Raw genomic sequence first — 26,710 nt, 5'->3', positions numbered from 1 at the left:
GAATTGAAATTTGCGGAACACCCAAGATTGCGCGCTCCTAGCGTTGGCAATGCCCGTTTACAGTAGGATCAAAAATTGGAACAGTTTTCAAGTGAAGTAAAAGAAAAGTATATTTGTCTTACCATTGAGCAAAGTGTCGTCTGCTCTTTTTCTTTGCAGCTGCTTATCGTGATGTTGCCGCTCCAAAGGTGGCTTTTGAGCCCCCATTGGGTTGCTTTGGGTGGTAATCTTAACATGGACCTTTCAAGGTAGGGAAACATTTTGACACATCATCCCGGTGAAAACCGTACGGGACATAAGTTGTACACTTTCCTTCAGTAAAGAGAATTTGGAGTGCGAATCCACTTGAGCTCAATTTCAGTATTGCAAGAGGCTGGCCTAGCAATATCTTGTACCAAATGCAGCTTTCTCTTTTACGGGCCTTGCTTACTAGCATAGTTCGGAATTTGAATAATTAGGGAAACACTAATCTACTCGGTAAAATGGTCAGTAATCTCCGTTAAACGTAAGTACGTTATATTTCTTACCTCTCTATCCTGCTTGGATAACACTGCTTGTGGGTGAGTGCCCTTTTCTTTCTCGGATCATATTTTATGTTTGCAAATGGGCAATTAGGCGATTCGCGATACTAGCCTTGCCAGGTTTCAGCGAAACACAAGTCCGCTGTCTACTTCAAGTAAAAATTAAACAAGTAAGTTAACGGTTTGTGGACATTGTGAAGTTCATTAGTTTGAACTAGTTTATTCAGTTGTTGTCTTGTTCTCAGAGAAAAAAAAGAAAAAAAAAACAGCTTAGCCGTGCCGTCTGTTTTTTCAAAGGTTAAGTTAGCGGTGTCAGAAATTCGCGACAGAATTCTAGCTCTTTGGGAAAGTCGCTATTTGAACCAAGACTGCCTTTCTCAGAAAAAAACATGATTCCAGCGTTAACCTTAAGGCCATTTTTTTACGTTATGTGCAAAGAAAAACTGTAGGATGAAATGATAAGGATGATTAGAACTTCCTTTGTTATGAATGTAAAAACTATTAGGATTCGCCCACCGCCAAAGATCTACGGGGAATCCTAGCAAAATGTTCTTGTCTCAGCCGGAAATAATTTGGTTGTGCGTCAAGTGGTGCGCATGACTTCATCTCCGTTAAGATATTTCTACGTGTTTCCGAGCAACCACTACGTCATAGGCACTCTGAAGGCTCTCTTTTGATATCCAAAGTTTCTATATTTTATGTGAAATTACTTGGAAGGAAATTTTTAAACAAAAAATTGCCATATCATGAAGATGCAATACAATGTGACAAGTCGGTCTTGTTACTTGTAAAACAGCCCCAGGTAATTTACGAAGCCTCGCTCAAAGTGAGATAAAAAACCCACCACGCCATCCTCCACTGCGTGCATTGACTTGACTTCCGCCGTGTATTAATTTACAATATATGAACCATAGTTTAGTAAAGGTATCGATCGCGGATGAGTGTAGTCCTGACAAGGACTGATTTAGATGACACTGACTGACGTTTCAGCACAAAACTGAGGCGAAAGCACGGAAATTCATCTTCAGAGTCAGGGGGAGTCATTGGTCAAGTTATTCGTGATGTTATTGGTGGACTGTTAGGTTGAGCCTATGATGTAACTGGCTCTGAAGACTAAACAGTGATTGGTGCATTTCGATCAGTCTAAACGGTCTAAGGTCTGTACTTGAAGTCGAAAATACGTTGGCAGTACTGTGATAGAGTAAACAGGTGGGGGTTTGGTCTGTTGTTGATGCGGGAAGTTGTAGGCATCGGGTTATTGGTGTCTGTTATAAATTAGATAACCAGCTTTCAAGTACGATCCGGTTGGTAGTAATTAGTGTTGCAGAGTCCCAGTCAATTCTGTGGTTGTCTGCAGATGGTGTTCAGCAATGTGATTTTTGATGTCACCGTTGTTAATAGCTTGTCTGTGTTCAGGTGAGTCTAACGCTCAAATTTCGGCCGGTCTCAGCTTATATAAGCTGGCCTGGCAGTCGCCAGCATTTGCATCATATAAATTGTCCTTGCTTTTCCTTAGGTTGAAACTCTGTCTTTGACGTAAGGTCACTAGTTTTCGTAACCTTAGGTAGTGATGGGTTCCCTGTGAGAAACACGGATTTTGTAAGACTGTAGGATCATTGGGATACTATTAGAGGGTTCCTTTGATGTAGGGTGAGGAACACACGCTAAGGGTTCTCCGGTTTCCACTGTTGTTGCCGAAAGTTCTGCAAAACATGGAGGACAAACCTGGCAAGTAACAAAGCGAACAATACCACTTTGGTTACGCTTCGTTGACAATACTTCACACCTCTGCACAAAGAGACGAATTAACGTTTTTCATGAACATCTCATCAAAACGACGACATTCAGTTAGCAAGAAGATTGCGGATAATTGTATATTTCTTTTCTTGGCTGATTGGTCACCCGTGAAAACGACAGACTGCAGACGACGCGTTCACCGAAAACCACACACAACAGGACCTCCTTAACAAATCAGTTACAACTGTATTTCACCAAAGCTACAGCAATACGATCTTAACAAGACGCGCGCTACTGGTTGTGACTCACACGACAGCTTAGCAGATGAACATAAGTACTTAGACAACGTTTTCAATAAGAACAACTACAACCCGCGACGCAACAGTAAGCGTAGAGAACACACACAACAAACACACTAACAACCACACCTAACAATACAGTGACTACACCCTACGACATGGACGTATGGATGCACGGTGGCGTGATTACGTCATAGTTCAATCCAGATTTCCTGGAATCGATGGGTTGCCATATTTTCTTAACCATGGTGCTCCGCGCTCGCGCCTTGAGCGCTTTCTCTTTAAAAAAAATGCATTGTCCAACTTGTAATTTCACGCGAAAAAAACGATATCGTATGAATCACGAAGCGAAGTGAAATTTACTGTGGATATTCACCTGTTAGGCGATAATTTTCCTTGAATCACGTGAGTTTTAAAGCCATATCAGAGCACAGACGCCTCAAGCCCACAACCCGATTTTGCTATGCAAACTATTATGTAATAAGAAAATGTAACAGTGAAAAGGGTTCAAAATTAAGTTAAGATGAACGGCTTGACCTGCGATCCAATCGAAAAACCAGTGTCTGTTTAGCGGTCAACTTGAAAGAAAAAACAGCTGACGTTGACGAGTTCTAAACTCGAGCCCGCGATACGTGTTATTGGTCAGCGGAATGCCTTGGTTTGACAGGAGTCAACTGACCATAACATAGATTCAAAGATGTAAGGGTATGCTGTAAAACTAGCAGGAGTATGGTCCCCATGATGAGCCCTAAATTGAGCATATGGTCACGTGATAATGGTCGTATTGTCATACACGGAGGGGTGGACGTTTTAAATGTGGGGTACTTAAAGCATATTTCTGAGGATCAAGGGAACATAAAACAGAATTTCTAGGAACAGGGGAACTTGACAAAAGTAAACTTTCCTGACCCTCTACCAAACAAAGTTAAAGTGCATATGACTCGAAATTTCACCACCATTTGTATATTTCAGGCTTTGCTTGATTTCGTTATTAGAATCTTCCTACAAACGCCGAAGTGAGTTTTTTCGCAGCACGAACTTCGGCATTTTGGCCAAAAAATTGGGACATTTCCCCCACAGCCTAAAGTGTCTTCATGAGTTCATCAGTTGGGTTAGATTGCAGCGACAAATATAAACCACAAGACAAATCGGCGAAACTGCCGAAAATGTTGTGCAGAAATTCCAGGTTTACGCCAGGTATATCAATGAATCTTTTTTTCCATTTGTCCAAAAACACCAGCCCAGTTTCAAACCTACGAAGACTTCGATCTGGAGCTGTGTTTTGGTCAATCTAGCTGATATGTCTGAGCATAGACATAACAAAAGGAAAGGAAGATCAACCAGTGATTACAACAGATCGAGAGCGAAGGAAAGCGTAGAGTGAATTGATATTATTGCACGGGTGAGCCGTTGCTCTCGATCGACTTCGTTTAAAGTTAATAGAGGAGAATGGTTATGAAACCGAAAAATTAAACTGCCTACTAGATCGTGTTCACTGTCGCGCCATAAAAAATATATGCAAAGCCGTACAATGGAAAAGGCCAAGAACATGAATTTGTAGAAGACCAATGATCACCAATGCATAAACAACTTGACCAAGTCTGCTAACCTTTCGCTTGCGAGACAATACACATGAGTTTTACACACCTAATATACTTGAAACGTTGAAACTGCGGAGAATCACAACGAGAGACATTTTTTCCAATCAAAACGAATTTCATTGTCTGGTGTTACTCAAGTGACAATTCGGAAATTTAAAATGCTGTATTTTCAAAACCAAAAACATTGCGCAACTGGTAACTTGAAAAAGGTTTTTTTCTAGGTCATCTTCAACCTTGTATAGATAAAGATGCGGGAGACCTCACGTTTTGATTTTAGAATATGTGAAAACCATCTAGTCATCCAACGTTCGAATTCTAAACGCCTTCCTAATAAAATTCAAATTTTAAAGATACCTCGCGTCTTTTAATGATACAATGTACACAAATGGATAATTTACTCAGGTTCTTAGAGAGATCCTTAAGTCCACGGACGAGGAGAGCTGTAATCTGAATTCCGAGAACTATAAATACAACTGATTGGCTTTGGAGTGGTGTAAAGACACCGCAAAACTTCGCCCGATGTGGATTTCTCGCCAAATTGTTGTTCTTCGTTAAAAATAACCCAACTACAACTGCCAATAAAGAAGATTAGGAAATACTCTATATTGTTGTGTGCACTTTTGCCGCTTAAATCGTAAGTAAAAGACGCTCACAACCGCACTGAATCTTCGCACAAGTTGCAATCTTTACACAACTGATGGCATCAAAATCCTCAACTCGATCCCAGGCCTTTGTCCAATATATTCCTTAAAAATAAAAGAGCTTTCTTCGCATTTTAGATGTGTTCTCGTAACATAAATTAAATTGTTGTGGTACAGAAATGCTTCTTAGACCATTACTGTTCATGTGCACTTTAAGCTGTTTCTTGGAAGCAAGGGAGAAATTTCGATGTTATCTACGGAACAAGGGAACATGTAGTCACTAGGAGGCCCTTATTATTGTGTTTTCGTATTTTGCATTCCTAACGCGTTTCCTGTGCTTGAAATATTCAAAGAAATGAGTGAATGAACGATTTGTAGATTTTCTGAAACGTGATCCTCAAAAAGGATGGCTTCTTTGCAAATCCAAGTATTCCGTGAACAGATTAACATGCCAAGAACCAGAGAAGCAGCCATGTTAATTCAAAATCAGCGAATAAACTTTTACCTGTAGGTGCCTTTGGCTGTCCGGAGGATCCCAGCTTGTACTTCATTGACCAGCACAGTATCAACTGTATTGACCTGAAGACATACAATTACACCTTCCACCATGTCAATGTTAAGACTGTGAAGACGGGTTTTACAGACACTGGAGCAATAGACATCCACCATGAGAAAGGCATAATATTTTGGAGCGACTACGCCCATTTACTATCAACAGTATGGATCTTGTTACTGGCGAAACCAGGGTAATGAACAATGTTCTCGGCTTCTGTATTTTAATTACGTTAATTAACAAAGACGTTTTGTTAACTATCTTCTCTTGTCGGGATCAACTATACTGTAAATGCAAGATCAGTGGCACCCAGCAAAAAAATAAATTGTTTTAATATCCCATGCATTGCATTCTGTATTTCTCATTGTTATGGATGCTATGAAATTTCCGAATGCATTTTGTAAAATTTCGAGAGAGTAAATTCTGTTCGGATTCTTAGTTTGAACAGTTGAGTAACCGACAGAGGACTCACAACGTCTGCTCAGAGTCAACGAGCCGGCTGTTTTGACATAAATTAAGGATCCATCCCTTCTTTTTTCTATAAAGGTACTTATACGAGATGACCTGGGAGAGGTGGATGGACTGGCCTGTGAATGGGAAAGTGAATTGCTGTACTGGACTGATTACCTGTTTGAGAGGATAGAAGTAGCAAAGATTGACGGAAGTTATAGGAAAACCTTGTTTACGACGGAAGTTTATAACCCTCGAGGAATTGCCGTAGATCCTAAGTCAGGGTAGGTACCTTTTGTTTAAACTTGTTTCACTCACCAGGAAAGGCTATGATAAATGTAATCTTTTTTAAGACATCCCTTTGCCAAATATATTATTAACCTCTGACGGTAAACTTTAAAAATTGCCTTTAATCTCTGTTGTTTCCATACAATTTTTATTGGTTTAATCTTGTATTTATTTGTCATTCAAGGTACATGTTCTGGACAGACTGGGCCTAACAGATCCAAAAATAGAGCGAGCCTATTTAAGTGGCAATCATCGAATAAATATATTTCCCTTGGGCTACAGTTGGTTCTATGTGTTCTTCCCTATGAGTGTGGTCATTGACTATGACGCCGAACGCATTTATTGGATGGATGCATATGATAACTACATAGACTCAGCAGACCTTGATGGCCAAAACGTTGACACTATACACTACATCAGTGAAAACATTTTCCCTGCTGATCTTGCCTTATATGGTGACAATCTTTATTGGGTTGACTGGAACAGCCAAAGTATTCAGTGGTTTAACAGAACACGTCCACTGCTGATGCAGAACTTTGGCCATCTCTCGGATGTTCTTTTAACAGGCGTTGTAGTCTCAGATGAGTCAAGACAACCAGTTGGTAATTTCATTACCGTTTTGTACCAAATAACATGCATCACAAAATTTCTTGATTCTGATTGGGTGAACTAACCCTTAACACGATGCAATTACTCACAGAATTCTCGGTTTTTATTAGCTAATAAACAATAGTGTGTGGTAAGAACGAATGAAATCTTTTGTTTTTGTGGTGTTGTTTCTTTTTATTAAGTGATAATTCCGTTATTTAATTGAACACTTATTTTTTCTCCACACCATTTTGATGTTCTTGCGAGCTCTTTAGCTGTAGAACTATTCAAAGGAATTGCCAGCATTTTAGCGTTAGGAGACAACCATATGAGCGCACGGTCTTAATTATTACTGCATGATTACTGTCATAAAAACCCTTCATTGCGATTACGCTAGTACTGGGGTCAATGTTGTTGGTCAAATCCGGGCTTAGGTTGGATCCGTTTTTACCTAGGTTAAACTGGTGAACCAAATACCTTTACCTTCCCTCAAGCTCTGTCTTACACATCTAAACACATCTTAATAATACGTATTCTCTTGTCGGTTTCTGTATTCATACACTTATCCATTCAGTCTCAGCATTACAACACTACACAACGACGACAAACATGCTCAACCCAGCACAGTTCTTTTCATTATTTATATATAATTACTTTTCTATAATAAATCCATGTATAATAACCAAAACTAATCCTAACCTGACCCTAATTTGAATTTTTCTGTAGGCTTAATTTAGCCTGCAAAAAAAAGTTTCTTCAATTTATCTGAGTGCGTACTCAACCCAGGTAAAGTAAGGATCATCAATTTAACATAGGTAAAAACGGATTCAACCTGAGAGTGGATTTTACCGGAAACAGTAGACGGTAACCTTTTGTTGCCTATAATGTTGTCCGGCAGTATATTTTTTTTAACAATATTTATGCGATGTAGTTTCTAGGTAACGTATGGATTCTTTATCGTATATGTGCATAACTGCTACCATTGCAACTCTGGAGATCCCTCCAAAGCTTGTTCTTCGACCGAAAATGTGCCTCGCTTTATAATTAGCCCGCACGCGGACCGACGTCTTTTTTTTTTTAATCGTTTCAAGCAATGATATGGGGGCTGATTATAAAAAAGTGACAGTTTTAGATGATCTTATGTGTTTGATTAGAATAAGTAATTTCATTTTTTTTCACACGACCACATCAGCTCTGCTTTTTTTGGTATTTATACTTTTAGAAGTAATTGTTGTTGTCGTTGTTGTTGTTATTTTCGAGGTTTCGATGTCCTGATGTCAATACTGCTTCGATCGAATGAGTCTCACTTGGTTAAGTGTAGGTCCGGCCCTATTTTTCTACCTCATTTGCAAGAGGCTAAACCTATTTCCATTTTTTTGTAGCGTCACAGATGCACAGTCCTCCATGCCGTGGTGTAAACAACAGTGGCTGCAGTCATCTGTGTTTATTGGAGCCCAGAGGATACAAATGCGCATGCCCAAATGGTTTACAGCTGAGAGCCGAAGACAACATGACCTGTGAAGGTTAATGATAAAATTCTCGTCAATCTTTCTTGATAGAGCGGTAACTCTATCATGTACGCTAAAATCCTAAGGAGGTAATCTCACGAGACTTTGTTATTACTCTCAAAAGCTTAATGGTGTGCACCGTGCTAGCAAGAAATGATTTTTCTCTGGTTATTGCGCAGAGTAGCTGCGGCTAACGAAAACGCACAAGGTTACCAGATGGAAATATATGATGAGAGCGGTGCTTGAATCCATTGAGTTTGATAATGACATGTCCCTCGTTTCTGTACTAACTTCTTTATTTCATCCCAAGATGGCCCGTCAGCTCCACCTCCTCCACCAGTGCCAGGTAGATATTTGCATTAGCGTAACGGTTGATTTGATAGCTAGACTTTTTCTATATTTGAGGAACATCAAAGGGTCTTGTTTTCACATACCGCCGCGCAATACAAATGAGAACCTTGAACTAGAGTTCAAATAGTAAATAATAGGTCGATCCTTGAATTCTCTCGCGAGAACAGGTCAGACACCTTAGTCCATTTTGTTTTGGCCACAGGTGTTGATCTCGCCACCGATCACTAACCATTTTCGAGCATTGGCAACCAAACATTAAATGGTTAGGAGAAAGGGGAAAGCAATTTTTGAAAGCACTGAAATTATTAAAATGTTTTTGTGTAAAGATGATGCTGACAGAAAGCATATATTTGCACACATATGATAACTAATAAGATTCCATCCACTTCTAGAATCTCACAATATCAAACCGTCTTTTTCCAGTTTTCATTTTGGTCTTGATTTTTATCTGTTGTGGTCAGAGTGGTGCTACGATGTGCAATTTAGATCGCCGCTGTCCGACACTGACAAAGGGTCAATGACTACGAAGCCACCTCAATTACTGACATCGTGTTAAAGCAAACAATATCATGGCTATAATGCTTAAGGTGTATATGTTCGAGAATGATATATATTTTTAAATGAAGAGACTTAAGTCCTTCAAGCAATTAGCCATCTGCCTCAGGGACATGTGTAATCTACCAATTATCTCTATTCGTCACAAAAACACACAAAGGAATGAAATTTTCTTCGTGGAGTATTTATTCATTTACTGAAAAGGCAACAAAACGAAGAGGTGAGCACTTGTTCAATTTACCCCCACCCATTACTCCCCATGTTTGCAAGTTATAAATGAACGGGTTTTTTTTGTTTCACGTAGAACTTGTGATACGTCTTAGAGGTTCCAACTACTCTCATGAAGGCCGCGTCGAGGTTTATTATCAGGGACAATGGGGAACAATCTGTGATGATCATTGGGGATTCAGAGAGGCCACAGTTGTATGCAGAATGCTTAATTATTCCGCGGCAAGCTATGCCGTCAGGTACGCTTATTTTGGGAAGTTGACTATTCGTCCCCGATCTGGTTGGACAATGTCAAATGCCGTGGTGATGAACAAACCATCGCAGCCTGCACGCATCGTGGATGGAATAACCATGATTGTAGTCATTACGAGGATGCGGGAGTGATTTGCCTTAACGGCTCCGTTCCACTGTCAGAAAGTAAGGCAAATTGTCCATTTAAAGCGTAGTAGTTAGGCTTTTAATTAAGGAGTAGAGGGATTCTATTCTGACCTGCGAAGTAACGACATTTAGGGTATGATTTTTTGAAGGGGTCCGGAGTTTTCAAGCCGCTGATTCATGTTGACTTGACAATTAAATAAATACTTGTAATGTCGGACAAGTCAGTCTTCTTGACCTTCTAAACTTGAGCTGTACCTAAGACAATCACAGAGGTAAGTTAGAACAAGATCTGCCCAAGGATAATTTGATCACTTATTCATTACAGCCCTGGAGATATTACGCAGCGAAGTTCTGAAACTCTTTGCAGGATGCAATGAGGAACATTAAAGATTACATAAGTGTGTAACACAAATAAAAAGCCATATATCTTATAGATTTTTTTCAACTATGAATAGTTTTATATTTTGTGCTTTTGAGTTGTTTCCTTTTCTTTTATCTTTTTTTAGTTTTTTACAGTGGCCCACCCGAAAACTAGCTGTAAGACTAAATGCAAAATGCACTGACCACCTTAAAGTATAAAAAAATAAAGTCTTATTCTTATGCTAACGTTTTCTTTGTTGTTTTCATGCTGTAATATCAAAAAACCAGAACATTGCAACCGATTGTATATTCTAGGACAACCTTTTCACAAAATTTCATAATATCATGCATTGATGTCTCTGTGGAGTTTTATTAATCTTATATAAAACTAAAAAGCGACTGAATTGTGAAAGCAAAAAAAACCTCTTCAAACAACTATTCTTCTTGCTTTACTTTCTAGGTCCAACCTTATCACCTGGCCCCCATCCCGGTAAGTTAAAGAAAGGCGTAAACTTAAAATTTTGAATAAAAGTTTCCGTTGAAAGACATTGTAAGGCATATTTACTTTCAAACGTTTTTGCCCTAAAAGCTGTCATGTTTTATTTTTTTGTTTGACGGATACGTTTTCCAACCACTTGTTGACATTTAAACTGTCCTTAGTAAAGTAAGCTCGGCACGCACCAGTAAACCCTCAATTCCGACGTTCTCTTGTACTGAAATAAGGCCATAATTTTTTGTTTATTTTAGAGTTAAGAGTCCGTTTGAGGGATGGACCAACGTCTAATCAAGGACGAGTAGAGCTGTACCTTAATGGAACCTGGGGAACTATCTGCGACGACTACTGGGGAATAGATGAGGCAAACGTGATATGTCGCATGCTGGGTTTTTCGCAAGGGGCATGGAGCACTCATTGTTGTTCCTGGTATGATGATTACTCCACTCCAAGTCAAATATGGCTCGATAATGTTCATTGTGTCGGTGATGAAACGAGTATTGCTCAGTGCCGTCATGGCGGATGGGGAAGTCACAATTGCTATCATGCGGAAGACGTCGGAGTGGTCTGCAAGTATACTCCGCAAAGCTCAGGTAAACGATTAACTTTTTTTGGCATGCTTATCTCGGTATTACAATATTATTAAGAGTTGGCGATTTTCTTAGCTCTTCCCTTCCTTTCACTACATGAAGAATATCGTCCTTTTGCAATCGAACCAGTGTGATGCAATGCGGCGTCTTTGCTGTTCGTCGACTAGGTGAGATCCCGAGCGTATTGTCTTCGAAGGAGCAGGGATGGCGCAGTGGTGAGAGCACTCGCTTCCCATCAATCTGACCCGGATTCGATTTCCTGAATTGGCGTCACACGTTGTCATGCCGCACGTGTTAACCAGCGGCCTTCTAATATTACATGCGCGTGCATACCATGTGTGTGATCCTGTTTTGTGTTGAGCCGCCCTCTTGATTAAAGTAAAAGATCGTTGTGTTATAACCAAGTCTGAATCATTACGCGAGACACAACAGATCGGCGACGAGGAAAGAAAAGAATTGGAACCTCTGCCACGATGCCGATTGGAAAGATAGAAGCCTTGGACGAAACTAGCGACGACTGAAACGCATACGTTGAACGAGTTGAACAATACTTTATTGCCAACGACATTAAAGATGAAAAACGAGTACCAATGATACTTAGCCTCATGAGAAACAAAACGTACCGATTATTGCGAAATCTGTGTGCTCCAGTAAAGTCATCCAGCCTTTCTTTCAAGGATATCGTGGAAACACTTTAGCAACATCATTCACCTAAACCATTGCTTATAGCAGAGCGATTTCGTTTCCACAGAAAAAGCCAACTTGAAGGTGAGACCATTAGTGCTCTCCTGACTGAATTGAGGAAATTGTCACTGTGTTCTGAGTTCGGAACGAGCTTAGATGACTCGTTAAGGTATCGACTTGAGTGTGGACTACACAACGAGCTTATCCAGAAGCAACTGCTCTACGAACCCAGTTTATCATTGGCCAAGGCAAAGGAAATTGCCCTCGCGCTGGAAGCGGCAGCGAAAGACACGAAATCTCATTGTTATTGATGTGGTTCCAGTGAACACGCAGCAACCCAGTGTTATTTTACTAACCAATCGTACCGGAAATGCGGGAAAGTGGGACACATCCAACGCGATTGCCGCTCGGGAAAGGGTCAACAGTCCGCCAGTCGAGGATTAACATAGGAAGAGAATTGGAAATTACATTCCTTTGAGATGGCGTTATGAGCTTGATGATGACAGTTTGATCGGGTCCTTAGAAATCAACGTTGTTAACCAGGCAGTTGATGACGTTGTGACGTTATCTGGGTTACCCCAAAGGTTGGCGGCCAAACCCTAAAGATGAAACTGGACCCTTGTTCAACGGTATCTACACTACCTGTTCAGAAATACAAGGAAATGTTTCCAAACACAGCCCTGGTCACGACTGAGGCCATTTTGAAAATCTACTCAGGGAGGAAGATAGCACCGGAGGGCAAACTGCATGTTCGTGGGGAATACAACAACCACGTCAAAGACTTAACATTGTATGTGATGAAAACGCAGGGACCTGCATTGTTTAGAAGAGATTGGCTACAACAGATCCGACTCGATTGGAAACTCATCTGTGCTATTGCTAAAGAGAAGCCAACTCAAGACACCCAAAGGAAGCTAGAGGAACTCCTAGACAAATACAACAAAGTGTTTCAGGACGACATTGGCACACCTAAGTCAGCGAAAACTAAACTCACTTGAAGGAAGGTAGTCAACCAAGGTTCCACGAAGCAAGGCCCGTTCCGTACGCCATGAAACGGAAGGTAGATTCAGAGCTGAAACACTTGGAAAAAGAGGAAATATTATACAAGGTAAAATGTCAGAGACTGGGCAAGTGAACTCTATTGTGCCAGTGGTTAAGCCAAATGGTACCGTGACAATATGCGGCGACAGGAAAGGAACAAGTTGTGTCTTGGATAACGTGATAATCACAGGCAAGGATGAACAAGAACACCTTGACCACCTGGAGGAAGTACTGAAGAGGCTGAACGAAGATGGCTTACTAGTAAACCGTGAGAAGTGCGAATTATTTCAGGAGAAGATCACTTACTGTGGACACGTAGTGGATCAAGACGGGTTACACAAAATTCAAGAGAAAGTTGATGCAGTCGTTCACGCCCCAAGACCAGAAAACGTTCGTGCACTCTAAATGGCTTGAGGTTATTCCGATGGCCCCGACAAACACCACCAGAACCCTTGAGGAACTGAGAAAGCCTTTCACCGCACATGGTTTACTCAAAAAGCTTGTCAGTGACAATGGACCACAATTCATCGCAAATGAATTCCGAGCATTCACGAGGAACAATGGTATCAAGCACATAAGGCTAGCCCCATACCATCCAGCTACAAATGGACTGGCTGAACGTTTTGTACAAACGTTCAAACAAGCTCTTCGCGCGACAATGCCTGAAAGAAAGTCTCTCTCTCAGAAGTTGGCTAACTTGCTACTGTCCTATAGAACAACGCCACATAGAACGACGGGGGAAATTCCAGCCATACTCCTTATGGGAAGAAACATCCGGAGAAGACTAGATGTCCTGAAGCCCAACACAAGGAAGCGAGTGGAAGAGAAACAGCAGGGCCAAGAGTTTAGATCAAGTCAAAGCCCTACCAGCAAGCTGGATGTAGGTCAAACAGTTGATGCCCGAGACTACCGTGGAGTAAACAAGTGGGTGCCTGGAGTCATCACAGCCCACTCTGGACCCTTGTCCTATGAAGTCAGAGTCGCCTCCTATACAATTTACCCACGACATATCGATCAACTCAGAGAGTCTGCCATTACGGTGGACCATAAGACGGACGACTCAGCCAAACCCAGCAGTATTTCCGGCTATTACACAATCGACCTATAATAGAGTACCACTGATCCCTACTTGTAGTGGCTTGCAGTGACCCCGGACCAAGATATGAGTACCCCACCTAGCCACCCCTCAAACAGCCAGTGTAAGGACAGAACTAGCAGCCCAGAAACACCATGCAGACGTTTATCCCCTTAGACTGTGAAGGCCCCCAGATAGACTTGACTTATGACTTTTTTTTTCATTATTACTTGTATTTGGGGGGGGGGGGGGGGGGGTGCCATACCGCACGTGTTAACCAGCAGCTTTGCTAATATTGCATGTGCACGCGCATACCATGTGTGTGATCCTGTTTTTTGTTGAACCGCCATCTTGATTAAACTGAAAAGATCGTTGTAACCAACCAAGCCTCAATCACATTTACGTTGAGTTTATTGGTTCTCAACTCTGCTCCAAGGTCTCTTTTTTCGTGTGGGTACTCCGGTTTTATCCTCTCCCCCCAAAACCAGCCTACGATTTGATTTGCTTTCTGTACAGTGCCCCCAATTAGTGCTCCAGCGCTAAATACAATTGACACTTTAATAAAGTTTATATATTGCATCCTCACAGAACATATTATTGGAGTGCCTTGTTGTTCCCTAATAATGAGTTGCCTATTTTAGTGCATTGGATCTATTTGAAGTGTCGTACAGCAGGGTACATTTATGTGGCTTATAGCCATTCCCTTTGAGCCTTTCCAGGGCCACCGCCAAATGGCTTGCGATGCACATTTACCATCAACTAGGGGAATGATTATGCCCTCGTCCCTAACAAGTCTTAGCGACAACATATTCATGGTTATCTGGAGATACTTACAGTTGAGTGAGATTGCTTTGCGATTTTATCTGCGTTGATGACTTGCCGCGTTGAGTGCTCGTGTAGCAACAGATAGAAAGGTTACCAAAGGCACTCAGACTATCGACATCATGATGTCGCTCCTGAGTTTTATTCCTTTACTTTAGACAAGTCGAGAAATATAGGGATGCATTAATTGCAAGTAAACTTCCTTTTAGGTCTAATTGTAGCTGATTGCTATACAGTCAAAGAGTCGACAGTTATCTGGTGTATGAAAGCATTCTGAACCTCATGGCAAGCATCCTTTGCTTATATGCTCCTCTAGTTATTCACTAAACAAGGAACAGTGAATGTCTTTCAGTATCTATTTTTTTGTAGAAAAAGGGGGTAGTATCCAAAGAAACTGTGGTGCTGCGTCGGTGGGGAAGTAGTATACAGAAACGGAGTTGATAATGTAAATTGATCACCGTGGAGGGATTCTAAAACCTGACGTTTCGAGCGTTAGCCCTTCGTCAGAGCGAATCGGACGAAGGGCTAACGCTCGAAACGTCAGCTTTTAGAATCCCTGTAGGTTGGTCAATTTACATTATCAACTCTGTTTATAAAACTAATTTTTTTGTCGGTCATGCAATTGCTAGATACTCTTCGCATCACATCGCAGGCTAGCCTTTTTCGCTTATTTTTATAAGGTGTAGATAATTTTTGCTAAGGTTTCCTCTGAAGTTTTCTGCTTCCATTTCCCTCGTTTGTCGCATCACAGGCTAGCCTTTCTGGCTTATTTTTATAAAGTGTAGTTAATTTTTGCTGAGGTTTCCTTTAAAGATTTCTGCTTCCATTTTCCTCGTTTTTCACATCGCAGGCTAGCCTTTTTCGCTTATTTTGATAAGGTGTAGATAGTTTTTGCCAAGGTTTCCTCCAAAGATTTCTGCTTCTATTTTCCTCGTTTGTCAGTTTAAACCCACATTGATTTAAATGCTTTATTATAGGATTTAATGTCAATCGTCCTTACACTGACCACCATTTTCTTATTCACTGATGCTCAAAAAGCCATCAATAATTAACCTAAGAGATGACTAAAGTCACGTCTAGTCATCTTTAATAATAATAATAATAGTAATAATTATTATTATTATTATTATAATAGTAATAATAATAATAATTTAATACTTCTATTCCACGCATCCCATACAATGATCATTCGCGCATTATAATGTCTAAAATAAAGATCTATGCAATAGTGACAATAAAAATGTAGATTGTAATAGTAATAACACTTATCTAAATATCCAAGTTTATAATAAGAGGTGTATGTAAGTAAGATATAAAATTTTTAATAATAGTATTGCGAATAAAAGCTATAGTGAGATGAATATTTCTATTAATAAAAGCAGCCCTTAAGAGATGGGTCTTGAGTTGATGCTTAAACGAGGTAAGGTCCAAGATTGTGCGTAGCTCAGGTGGTAGTGAGTTCCAGAGTGAAGGTGCAGCCACTGCAAACGATCGGTCGCCCATTGTCTTCCTAGTTTTACGTTTGAACGGGACGAGGAGACGACTATTGGTTTATCGCGAGGTATACTTGGACCCAGATTGTAACTCAACTAGATTGGTAATGTAGTCTGGCGCAATGCCATGAAACGCTTTAAATACAAATAAGAGAACCTTATACAGGGTGCGCTCCTTAACTGGAAGCCAGTGTAAGTCAAGAAGTAGCAGCGTGATATGGCAGTGTCATGGCGCACACCAAACTAGCCTTACAGAAGCATTAAAGACGTGTTGTATCTTATGCAGATGACAAGCGGGAAGACCATACAACAAACTGTTGCAGTAATCTAGGCGCGACGTGATGAACGCATGCACTAAGGTCTTGGTATCCTCGGTACTAAGATACTTACAGATGCGGCGAATATTGAGCAGATGATAGAAAGCTGCACCGCAGGCATGATATGTGTAGACATGCTAAGCGTGGAGTCAAACCACGAGCCTAGATTTCTAATGCATGTATCAAATTGGATTACGTCATTACCCACTGTAATACTACCTATGCTAACTTTAGCTAGTTGATGTTTGGTGCCTATGAGAAGGAACTCAGTCTCATCGTCGCTCAGCTTTAGGTGGTCATGGACCATCCACTGGCGCAGGTCATCAATGCAGCTTTGCATTGCCTCGCCTCCTGCTCACTCTCATCTGGGGAGAAGGCAGGATAAAACTGAGTGTCGTCCGCATAGCAGTAAACATCTGTAGAGTGCCTTTCAAAGACATCGAATAGCTTGCTCGTATAGATTGTAAACAGCAAAGGGCCTAGGGAGCGAGCTACCTTATGGAACTCCATGCTCAAACGGAAAGATATTAGAAAGTCCTCCATTCACACCAACACGTTGAGATCTCTCAGCAAGGTAGGACTTAATTAAACCATTTCAGTGAATTTTCAACGATCCCAAACTTCGACCTCAGGCGATCCAGGAGAACCTCGTGTTGTACCGTATCAAAGGTTGAGAAGTATCAATAGTGTGACTTTCTGTGCTTCCATATTCAGTAAAATGTCATTCTTGACATTTAGAAGGGCAGACGCAGTGCTATGGTGTAGTTTGTTAGCAGAGTGGAGTTTGAGATGCAATCTGATGATGGCCATGTGGTCTATTAACTGGGCAGCTGCCACCTTCTCTGTTAGCTTGGAAACATACTGCAGGTTGCTCACAGGGCGAAAGTTCTTGTAATCAGCATCCTCCTTTCCAGCTTTCAGTAATGGCAGCACAAAGGCGAGCTTCCAGTCACAAGCGAAAGTGCCATAGAATGGTCAACCTGAAAAGTCTTTGTTTAAAGATCACGGCAATCAATGAATCCGCGCATACCTAACAGCAAAAAAACAGTTTAGGAACAAATGCCAATTCTATTTTAATACGTAATCCCGACTGATGCCAACATGTTGACGAATTTTCACTGAATACGCGACTCTTGAACACATGGGATATTCTGGTGGGCAGTACTGTTTATTTTGCCCTGATCAATTTTTCTTAAGGCCGGGACACACTAGGCGATAAGTCGCAGTGAAAGGTGTCTGCGACAAGTTGCCCCATGTTTACTACTTGCAAAAGAAGTCGTTGCAACACAACGCCTGTTTGGTGCACACAAAGTGGTCTCGTATGAGAGGGAATGTGAACTAGTTTTTTAATTCAATATGGCTCACCATATGTCGTTCTCTCGTTGGTTCATTTATATTTTGTCGCAGTGACTTGTTTCCGGAAGAGTACCCACGGTGCAACAACCCTTATTTCAATTTGACGCTGTGATTATTCGCAAGAATGCACAATTTCAAACTGTTTTGAATTCGTGCGACTAATCACAGCGACAAAATTCTGCCGCAGCGACAATGATTTTCATAAAGTTAACCGTGTCACACAAGGGAAATGGTCGCGCGATGAGTCGCAGCGACTTATCGCCTAGTGTGTGCGCGCGATATGCCGGCTTTTATATTCTTTGCAATAAAACGACTTTAAGAAACCCAGTCTAGTCATCATCGACTATCTTAGAAATATACGATTATTTTTCCTACTTTCCTTTCTGAAACTGCGATTGAGCAAAACAGTTTACATCAGCGTTACATTTTGTTTTAGATCAAATTGTGAGGCTAGCTGATGGCTTTAGACCCGGAGAAGGAAGAGTGGAGGTTCTCCACGATGGATACTGGGGAACTGTGTGCGATGATTACTGGGATCTTAATGACGCACAAGTCGTTTGTCGTCAACTTGGTCACGGAAGAGCTCATCTTGCTCCGAAATACAGCTTGTTTGGCGTTGGAAATGGACATATATGGTTGGATAACGTGCATTGTATTGGCAATGAAAGCTCCATTGTGGATTGTCCCCATAATGGATGGAATGACCACAACTGTATCCACCATGAAGATGCATCTGTAATTTGCTCGAATCTGACGATTGAAAAATTCGGTAAGTACAACTCAACTTTGAAATGATGATTATCACAGCTGTTCCTTTGTTCAACTTCGTTTTGATTTTAAAATATATTCAACCGAACTTACAACTATAATCACAGGTCCACAGTTATAGAAAAAGCAATCAGTGTATCGCGATATCGCCATCGTCATCGAGATATTTAATCCGTAACAACGTTCTGTTGCAGATACGTCTAACGACTTCTTGCTTGCATGTGAAAGAGGTCGCCGAGTGTGTTACATGATGTCATTGCCATTGCAAAAGCATTTACTTCCCTCGATTCTTCCAGTTTCCTTTTTCAACTCCCCAATCGGAGTATCGTACGATCCAAGAGAAAGACAAATTTACTGGACCGAAGAAATTGGAAACATTCGACGATCCGGCTTGAACGACAGCCTTCCTCAACTAGTGTTGTCAGGGCTAGGACAACCTATGGGTATAGAGATTGACAGCCTAGGGAGGAACATATATTATGCTGAAGAGAGCCAAAATAAAATCAGAGTTAAAGGAATCAACAGTCCTTTTATAACAACCCTAGCTGACGTAGATACACCCCAAGGAATAGCTTTGGATAGCTCTTCAGGGTAAGAATAGAATGCTCGCCTAACAGGTACTGTTGATCTAGAATCTTCCTCTGTATTTTATAGAAGGAAATCAGCTTTCCTTATTTTCGTTTTTTGTTTGGTACCTCACGGATAATCGCCAATTTTGTCTGGGGTAATAAACAAACCGTCTATGAATTATTTGACTTATAGTTTTGTCATAATTGTACATCATCAGTAAATAGTTATTTTATTGATGTTTTTGTGTTCACCGCCTTGTCCTTGTAATGAATGTGATAACGTGGTTATTTACGGGTTAGAGACTGTTGTGAGTGTTTTGTTTACAAATACACGAACGCGCTTACTGTATAATGAACGAGAAGTTTTCAATACTGCACGAAGCGAAGCTGAGTGCAGTATTGAAAATTTCGAGTTCATAGTACAGTAAGCAAGTGTAAGTTTTATCTTTCACTTCCCCTGGTGAAGGTTGTTGAATACAACCGAAACGTCGGAAAGCGTTTTTTATTGTACATAGTTTATATTTCAAACACCAGAGTAACATATATTTATATTTTTTATTTGCCACTTTCTAACCCTTTTAATATTCAATTTTAGTTATTAACTACTGGCGATAGACTTACAATGGCTTCCCGCCCGACCTGTTTGAATGAGAAAACAATTAACTAAAGAAAAACAAATGAAAACAAGAACATTCAATGGCCAAGAATCTTAAATTTACTGAATAAGAATGAATATTTTAGATACATGTACATACGTTTAAAGTGAAGAACACTGCACAGTTTTTATGCGTTATTGTAATAACGCACTCTGCAACTTGGATGTTGCTAGGTAACGGGAACTCACGTGATCAATTTTAACCAATAACGGGTTCGGATTTTAGACAGTGAACGAAGATTTAATATTAAATAATGGTATGATGATGATGATGATGATGATCGTTTATGTTTTTTACTGAATAGAGATACAGCCCTTCTAGAAGTTGGGACAATTAACAACTATTAACCTAAGTGGAGGTGGCTTGTGGTGGATATTTACCGAGCCGTGAACTGGTGAGGTAAATATCCTGAGGTGAATAGTTGCCATATACTAAAACAGTGGGATAATATAGCATAAAAGATGATTGTAACTCATTTGCTCCTGCCACATTTTTTCTGGCGTAAATCCCGCGCGAGTTGCTCGGAGGTGACTAGCAGAGAATATTCGGAGTTTGAGTAGCCAATCAGAGCGCACGTTCAAAGCTATCCACTGGTTAAGTATATACTAAACATAGTTATTTGTCATTAACACGAAGAACAACCCTGTATCTGTACTTAAAAGCAATCGAACAAACAAAATTGCTGCTCATAAATGTGAATAATACATTACTTTTCTTCTGTCCTTTAAGGTTGATGTATTTTTCTTCAGTTGGTCCAATCGTGACAATATATAAAGCAGATATGGATGGTGGAAACATAATGGCTCTTGCCAATTTCACCAGAACTGTACAGACATTCATTGACTTGGTTTTAGATAAGCCCGGCAACCGACTGATCTTTTCTGATCAAGAAAATGATCTGATACGATACATTCACCTGGGTACTCTTGAGGTTCGCACACTCTTCTCTGGAAACCTTCATGGTCCTCGAGGCCTTGCATTTTACAACAATACTATTTTCTGGACTGCTGAGGGTGACGGGGAGTTTTCGGGAACTATATTCATGGCCAAGGCGACTAGCGAGAGTATGCCGGAAATGATGGTTGATGGATTCTGGAATCCATCTGGTATATACGCTTTTAACTCCAGTGCGTCTCAAGCACCAGGTAACTAAATGCGGATTTCATCCCCTATTTCGATTATTGGTGGACGCTAGTTCACTCAATTTAATGACAGTATGACAGAAGTATTAGTGACGATCCTTTTATTAAAAGAGCAAAGTGATCTTCGCACATATCTGGACAATTTAAAGAATTGCCTCTCACAAACACCATAAAATGTCATGTGGCTTCAACGGAATTCCATCCCATGATCTATGCTTTGCCGTTGCAATGCTTACCAACTGAGTTATGAAGCCACTCAGTTGGTAAGCACGTCAATTTGTTGGGCTTATGTGTTCCCGTGAACGACTCGATAAACGAAATGAATGTATATTTAAAGTGCGAGTTGAAGACGAAAGAGTCGGAAGTAAATGGTTCACCAATGCATTCCAAATTCAACTACCTGCTGACTGATATTTGAGGCCACATGTTGCAACCAACGGTTTAAGTCCAATATCCTCAACCAGGATCATTCATCTTACACATTTATAAACTTCATGTAAAAACTTGATGTTGGAAATGAACAATGTATCTTAATTTTCGTGAAATGCCCACTGCGCTGGCATTTCGTTCATTAAAACAAAGGTATCGGTTCACTATACTTGTAGAGGGTGTCCCAAGTAATCAGTATGCACACCGTTTTGGTAACTATGGTATGTACGTACTTACTTTTTATTTTATTTCTTTCTCATTCTGCAGAGCAATCTGCCTGCTTCAACAATGGAGGGTGCTCTCAGTTGTGTGTGTTGAATCCCAGTGGCCGAACGTGCATGTGCGAGATAGGAATGAAGATCGGCGAAGATGGGACATCATGTAAGTTTAAGACAAAGCCAGACCATTCGTTGCCACATAAAAGACAGGCGATTGTAAGACGTATCTAAATTTGTTCCTACCTGACACGACTGTAGCTACTTGTATAATGTTATAGTAACATACACAAGCTCTCCTCAAAAGGAACAATGATTGAACAATGATGATAGTAATAATTCCCACGTCGTAGAGCAATTGGGCTAATTGATTATTACTTTCCTCTAGGTGATTTGGATGATGTCGTATTCGTTGCCGACTCCTATTACCAACAAATCAACTATTCTCCGTTAACTACCGATGACATCCTGATCCGAGACCTGATGTTATTGAACTTAACCTATCCAAACGGAATAGACTTTGATCCATACAATCATTACATATACTGGACAGATACTTATCGCGGTGAAGTTCAGCGTAGTTCTATTTATGGTGTGAACCAGACTGTCATTCGTTCTGGGGTCTCTTCTCCTTCTGGGTTGGCCCTAGATCTCGTGGCGGGAAATGTTTATTGGATAAATGCAGGCAATCTGACAATCGAAGTTACGAACCTTAATGGAAAAAATTCAAAGGTGTTGGTTCAAAATCTGGGCCAATCGCCTTCCGACATCGCCTTGGATACAAAACGAGGGTAAGAAAAACAGATAATGATTTTTTTTTTCTGCCTATGACTAACAGATAAAAATCTTAGTAAGCTCTCAAGTCTTTTATGACAACCGTGCTTTTCATATGTTAAACACAGTAGCAAGTAAATCAAATTAAGTGCATCGAATGAGTTGGTTTATCATGGAGAAGACGAAAAAACCGATGCAGCGTAGTAGAAAACCAGCAAACGGAGCTAACATATATTACTGAGCCGGGGGAATCGCACCAGGCATAAACACTGTGGTTAATTTCCAATTTCCACTCGCCTTCCATCAATGGTCCTTGGGTTCCATTCCCAGACTCAATGTCGTACGAGGGTTTAATCTCCACTCTGATCGGAGAGGTTCTTTTCCAGGTACTCTGATCTTACCCTCTCCTCAAAAAAAAAACAATATTTGATTTGACCTTAATTCCATGTGATGTAATTTATTTTTCTCACAATAGTAGAGTGCTTGTGCGCTTCTGGCTAAACAAGCTTCACACTAAGAGAGTTTGATGATCACTATGATTACGACTATCACGAAAATTATGATTATCGTTCTGATTATTGCTATCATTAATATTAAAATTAGTAGTAGTAGTAGTATTAGTATTAGTAGTAGTAGTAGTAGTAGTAGTAGTAGTAGTAGTAGTAGTAGTAGTAGTAGTAGTAGTAGTAGTAGTAGTAGTAGCAGCAGCAGCAGCAGTAGTGGTGATATTGGCAGTGCTCGTGGTCGCGGTCGCGGTCACGGTCGCGGTGGTGGTCGTGGTCATAGTCGTGGTCGTGGTCGTGGTCGTTGTTGTGGTTGTGGTCGTGGTAGTAGCAGTCGTAGAAGCAGCAGCAGTAGTAGTAGTGGTGGTGGTGGTGGTCGTCGTGGTCGTAGTAGTAGTAGTAGTAGTAGTAGTAGTAGTAGTAGTAGTAGTAGTAGTAGTAGTAGTAGTAGTAGTAGTAGTAGTAGTGGTAGCAACAGCAGCAGCAGCAGAAGTAGTGGTGGTAATACTGGTAGTGGTAATGGTAGTGGTAGTGGTAGTTGTAGTGGTCGTAGTAGTGGTAGGGTAGTAGTATTGTAAAATGATCATTTTCTCCTTTCTTCACCACGCTGTTTCAAAGTTGTATCCTTTGGTTGCAGGTTGCTATATTGGTCGGATCATGGATTTATTGAAAGCACCCACATGGACGGAGAATTTAGAAGGAAGGTTGTTTACTTGAGAACTGAATCGGGGTATGAATACGATGCTCAGGGTCTTGCGTTGGATGCTGAAAGAAATAAAATTTATTTTGTCAGTTACTGGCTTTCAAGTTTGCTGTACGTTGACCTTAGTTTACCTGGACTTGGTGTTCCTCAAACTATGCTTACAAGCTTTTGGCTCTTCTGGGTTCCTCGTGATGTTGAGGTTGACGATCAATTTGTTTATTGGAATGAATACATTTTTGAAAATGTGTATCGGATTAATAAGACGGAGTTTGATGGCAATTTGGAAATCATAGCTAATGGAATGTACAGTCCCAGAGGAATGGTAATCAACAAAGGCGATCCTAAACCACGCAGTAAGTATTAAGAATTACTAATTTTCTCAACACTTCCGGTTCAGCTTTTGCTTGTTTTGTGCGGAACTGGCCGGGTTGCTTTCAGGACAAGTTCCAAAGAGTAAAACAGCCTTCCTCATAGGGTAATATGCGCATGTTTCCAACTTAGGATCGTGTTTTTTTTTTTTTAACTGAACAATGCCAATACGCTGCGAAAGATGTCATCACCTGCATTAAAACAAGTTTTAAAAACCTCTTTATTATCAGTAGCGTTAACGTTTTCAGTCGCATTTTACGGATATTTCACTTAATCTAAGAAAAATGTCCGAAAAGACTGAAGGGTTTTCGAACAGTAAATTTAAATGTAGTAGCTCAGTTACTGTAGTTTGTTGTTACTTAAGCATTCGGTGGCGTTGTTGCTGTAGAAGGAGATACAAATTTCCACCATTTGGAAAAACTTCCCTTACATCTTTAGGCTCTGGAACCAATAGTGAACTTTATACTGCCCAGTCACTCTTTCCTTTCTACGATCTCCTTTGTCATCCCTCATTATCTTGGGCTGAAAAAAGCAACTTTTTCTAAATCGATGTAATGTATAACAACATTTAGGGGTTTTTTTTTTTCTATTTCAGCTCGTCATCCTTGTGTTGACATTTGTAGTCATATTTGTCTAATAAAGCCAGGAGGTTATAGATGCGCATGTCCTGACGACAACGATGGCAGTTGTGTTGAGAGCGTCCATGTGCCTGGTGAGCTTCATTGAACAGTTTGAACAGTAGCGATGTGACGGTTACGAGATCATCAAAATACAATTTTATTTTGTAAAAAGGGCTTTACAACTTGACTAGTTTCATACGAAATTTGAACCAACTGTCCAGCGACTATTTTAGAGTTGTATCAAAACTCCTGTTCGCGTTCGCAATGAAAACCTTACCCTTTTCATTCCCAATATCTTAATATTATATCTCCTTACTGACTGACATAAATTAGTTTTAGGTCATTTATGGGAATTTGATGATATATGTAAACAAAAACCTGTTAAGAAATTAAGCAATCTTAATTTAAATCCGCCAATTCAACATTCCTGTTCGCATATCTTAAAATTTTAAAGCTACAAACTCGACCTTCCAAGGTAGTCAGTAAATACAAAAGCGTCTTATTCAACGCCAACATCATGGGGCAGTGGATATTGCGTAACATTACTTTCACCCAGCTCTTGATTTCTTCTTACTTATGATAATATGATTTCTTATGCCGGTTTGTTAAGAAAAAACAAAAACAAAAACAAAAAGATACCAAAATCAGTTTTGAATGACACGGAGTTTTACTGTCTACCCTTTCCAATCTGGATAATTGAAAACGCATTATCATTATTTTAAAATAAAAGAAATTATATTCTCCTTCTCACAATTGTCTAGATCAATATGGTTGCTCCCACGAACCAAGTATGTACTTTATTGACCAAAACAACATCAAGTGCATTAACATGAAGACCTACAATCACACCTACGTCAATGTGAAGACTGTGAAGACGGGTCTTGCGGATGCTGGAGCCATTGACATTGACCTCCGTGAGAGAATAATATTCTGGAGTGATCACGCCCAGTGGACAATTAACAGGATGAGTCTTGACACTGGGGAAGTTGAGGTATAACAAGGTGTTTTGATATAAACACTCGCGAAAATAATAAAAATGTTTTCTCTTCAACATCCCCCATCCCCCCCCTCCTTCACCCATCCTCTTGGAAAACACCGACTATTTGATCTTTTGAAGCTTGGATCGTTCAAATTCCCGGCCCCTCGGGCCACAATGCTGTTCAAATGCCCTCCCCTATAGTCGAATATGTCTGTCATACCCCACTTAAGAACAATCGTCGTCGGCTCCTGCCGTCTTTAATAAAGCTTGTGTATAGACATGATAACACGTGTTTCGTGAACCTTTATATAATGATGCCATTTTTACCAGACTTGAGCTACTACAAGAACACAACGTTAATATTGAAACTATTTAAAGTGACTTGAAATTTGAATTCGGACAATGTCAAAAAGCAAGCATAAGCTGCTATAACTCCGAAACACGGCGAAGGTTGTTTAACGAGGGTACTGTATACTAATCAACAACAGAGCCCAGAGCGTTTACGACTGCATGTATTTTAAATTGTTCAGGGTCTGTTGATTACCTCTAACAGAAATGTACGGCTTTCAGAGCTTTAACAATAATGAAATGGTGGTGTGAAAACGTACCATATTGTATTCACTCTATAGTATGAAAAAGACATATTACGCAGCCAAAATTCCTTTGAAGACTTTTTTCAGGCAAAGGTCAAATTCCCCACTCCCACGGAACAGAAGATAGTCAAACGCCGGGGAGGGGGGAAAAGGGATGTTGACTTCTCCATTTGATCGTGGCATAACGGCCAACGGTGACCATCAGAGTGCTCTAGCTGCCTCATCCGTCATGCTTGATGCAGGAGCTTCCTACTCAAACCTCTATGAACACATGAATTAATTGCCTTCTCTTTAAAAATCAATCAGCATCCGTCGAGTGACCAACTTTGGTCGCAAAGTAATTAGCTTCAAGGTCACTGGCGTCTTGTCTCTTCTTCTGGTCGTGTTCTTCCTTGATACACAAACGTTATTACAGTATTCTTTTGTGAACTAGTAATACCTTCCGGAAGCATTGTAGTTTA

At 40.4% G+C, this 26,710-nt stretch overlaps 1 protein-coding gene across 1 annotated transcript in view; it reads left to right on the top strand.

The window, feature by feature from the left end:
• LOC138037257 (uncharacterized) overlaps window positions 1–26,710 on the top strand; it is a 162,934-nt gene that overhangs the window by 11,802 nt on the left and 124,422 nt on the right. Inside the window, exons 9-25 of the mRNA XM_068883226.1 lie at window positions 5,311–5,516; window positions 5,899–6,086; window positions 6,373–6,692; window positions 8,061–8,201; window positions 8,497–8,532; window positions 9,397–9,600; window positions 9,645–9,737; window positions 10,519–10,548; window positions 10,806–11,144; window positions 18,366–18,698; window positions 18,892–19,288; window positions 20,652–21,067; window positions 21,761–21,874; window positions 22,097–22,499; window positions 23,623–24,041; window positions 24,653–24,769; window positions 25,439–25,668. Coding sequence (XP_068739327.1) covers window positions 5,311–5,516; window positions 5,899–6,086; window positions 6,373–6,692; window positions 8,061–8,201; window positions 8,497–8,532; window positions 9,397–9,600; window positions 9,645–9,737; window positions 10,519–10,548; window positions 10,806–11,144; window positions 18,366–18,698; window positions 18,892–19,288; window positions 20,652–21,067; window positions 21,761–21,874; window positions 22,097–22,499; window positions 23,623–24,041; window positions 24,653–24,769; window positions 25,439–25,668 — 3,986 coding nt within the window. The remainder of the gene's footprint in view (window positions 1–5,310; window positions 5,517–5,898; window positions 6,087–6,372; window positions 6,693–8,060; window positions 8,202–8,496; window positions 8,533–9,396; window positions 9,601–9,644; window positions 9,738–10,518; window positions 10,549–10,805; window positions 11,145–18,365; window positions 18,699–18,891; window positions 19,289–20,651; window positions 21,068–21,760; window positions 21,875–22,096; window positions 22,500–23,622; window positions 24,042–24,652; window positions 24,770–25,438; window positions 25,669–26,710) is intronic.

This window comes from Montipora capricornis, chromosome 2 (genome assembly GCF_036669925.1).
Source record: "Montipora capricornis isolate CH-2021 chromosome 2, ASM3666992v2, whole genome shotgun sequence".
In the NCBI taxonomy this organism is placed as follows: Eukaryota; Metazoa; Cnidaria; class Anthozoa; order Scleractinia; family Acroporidae; genus Montipora; species Montipora capricornis.
Note: the sequence above shows the minus strand (reverse complement) of the source record. Positions and strands in the feature narration are given on the sequence as shown.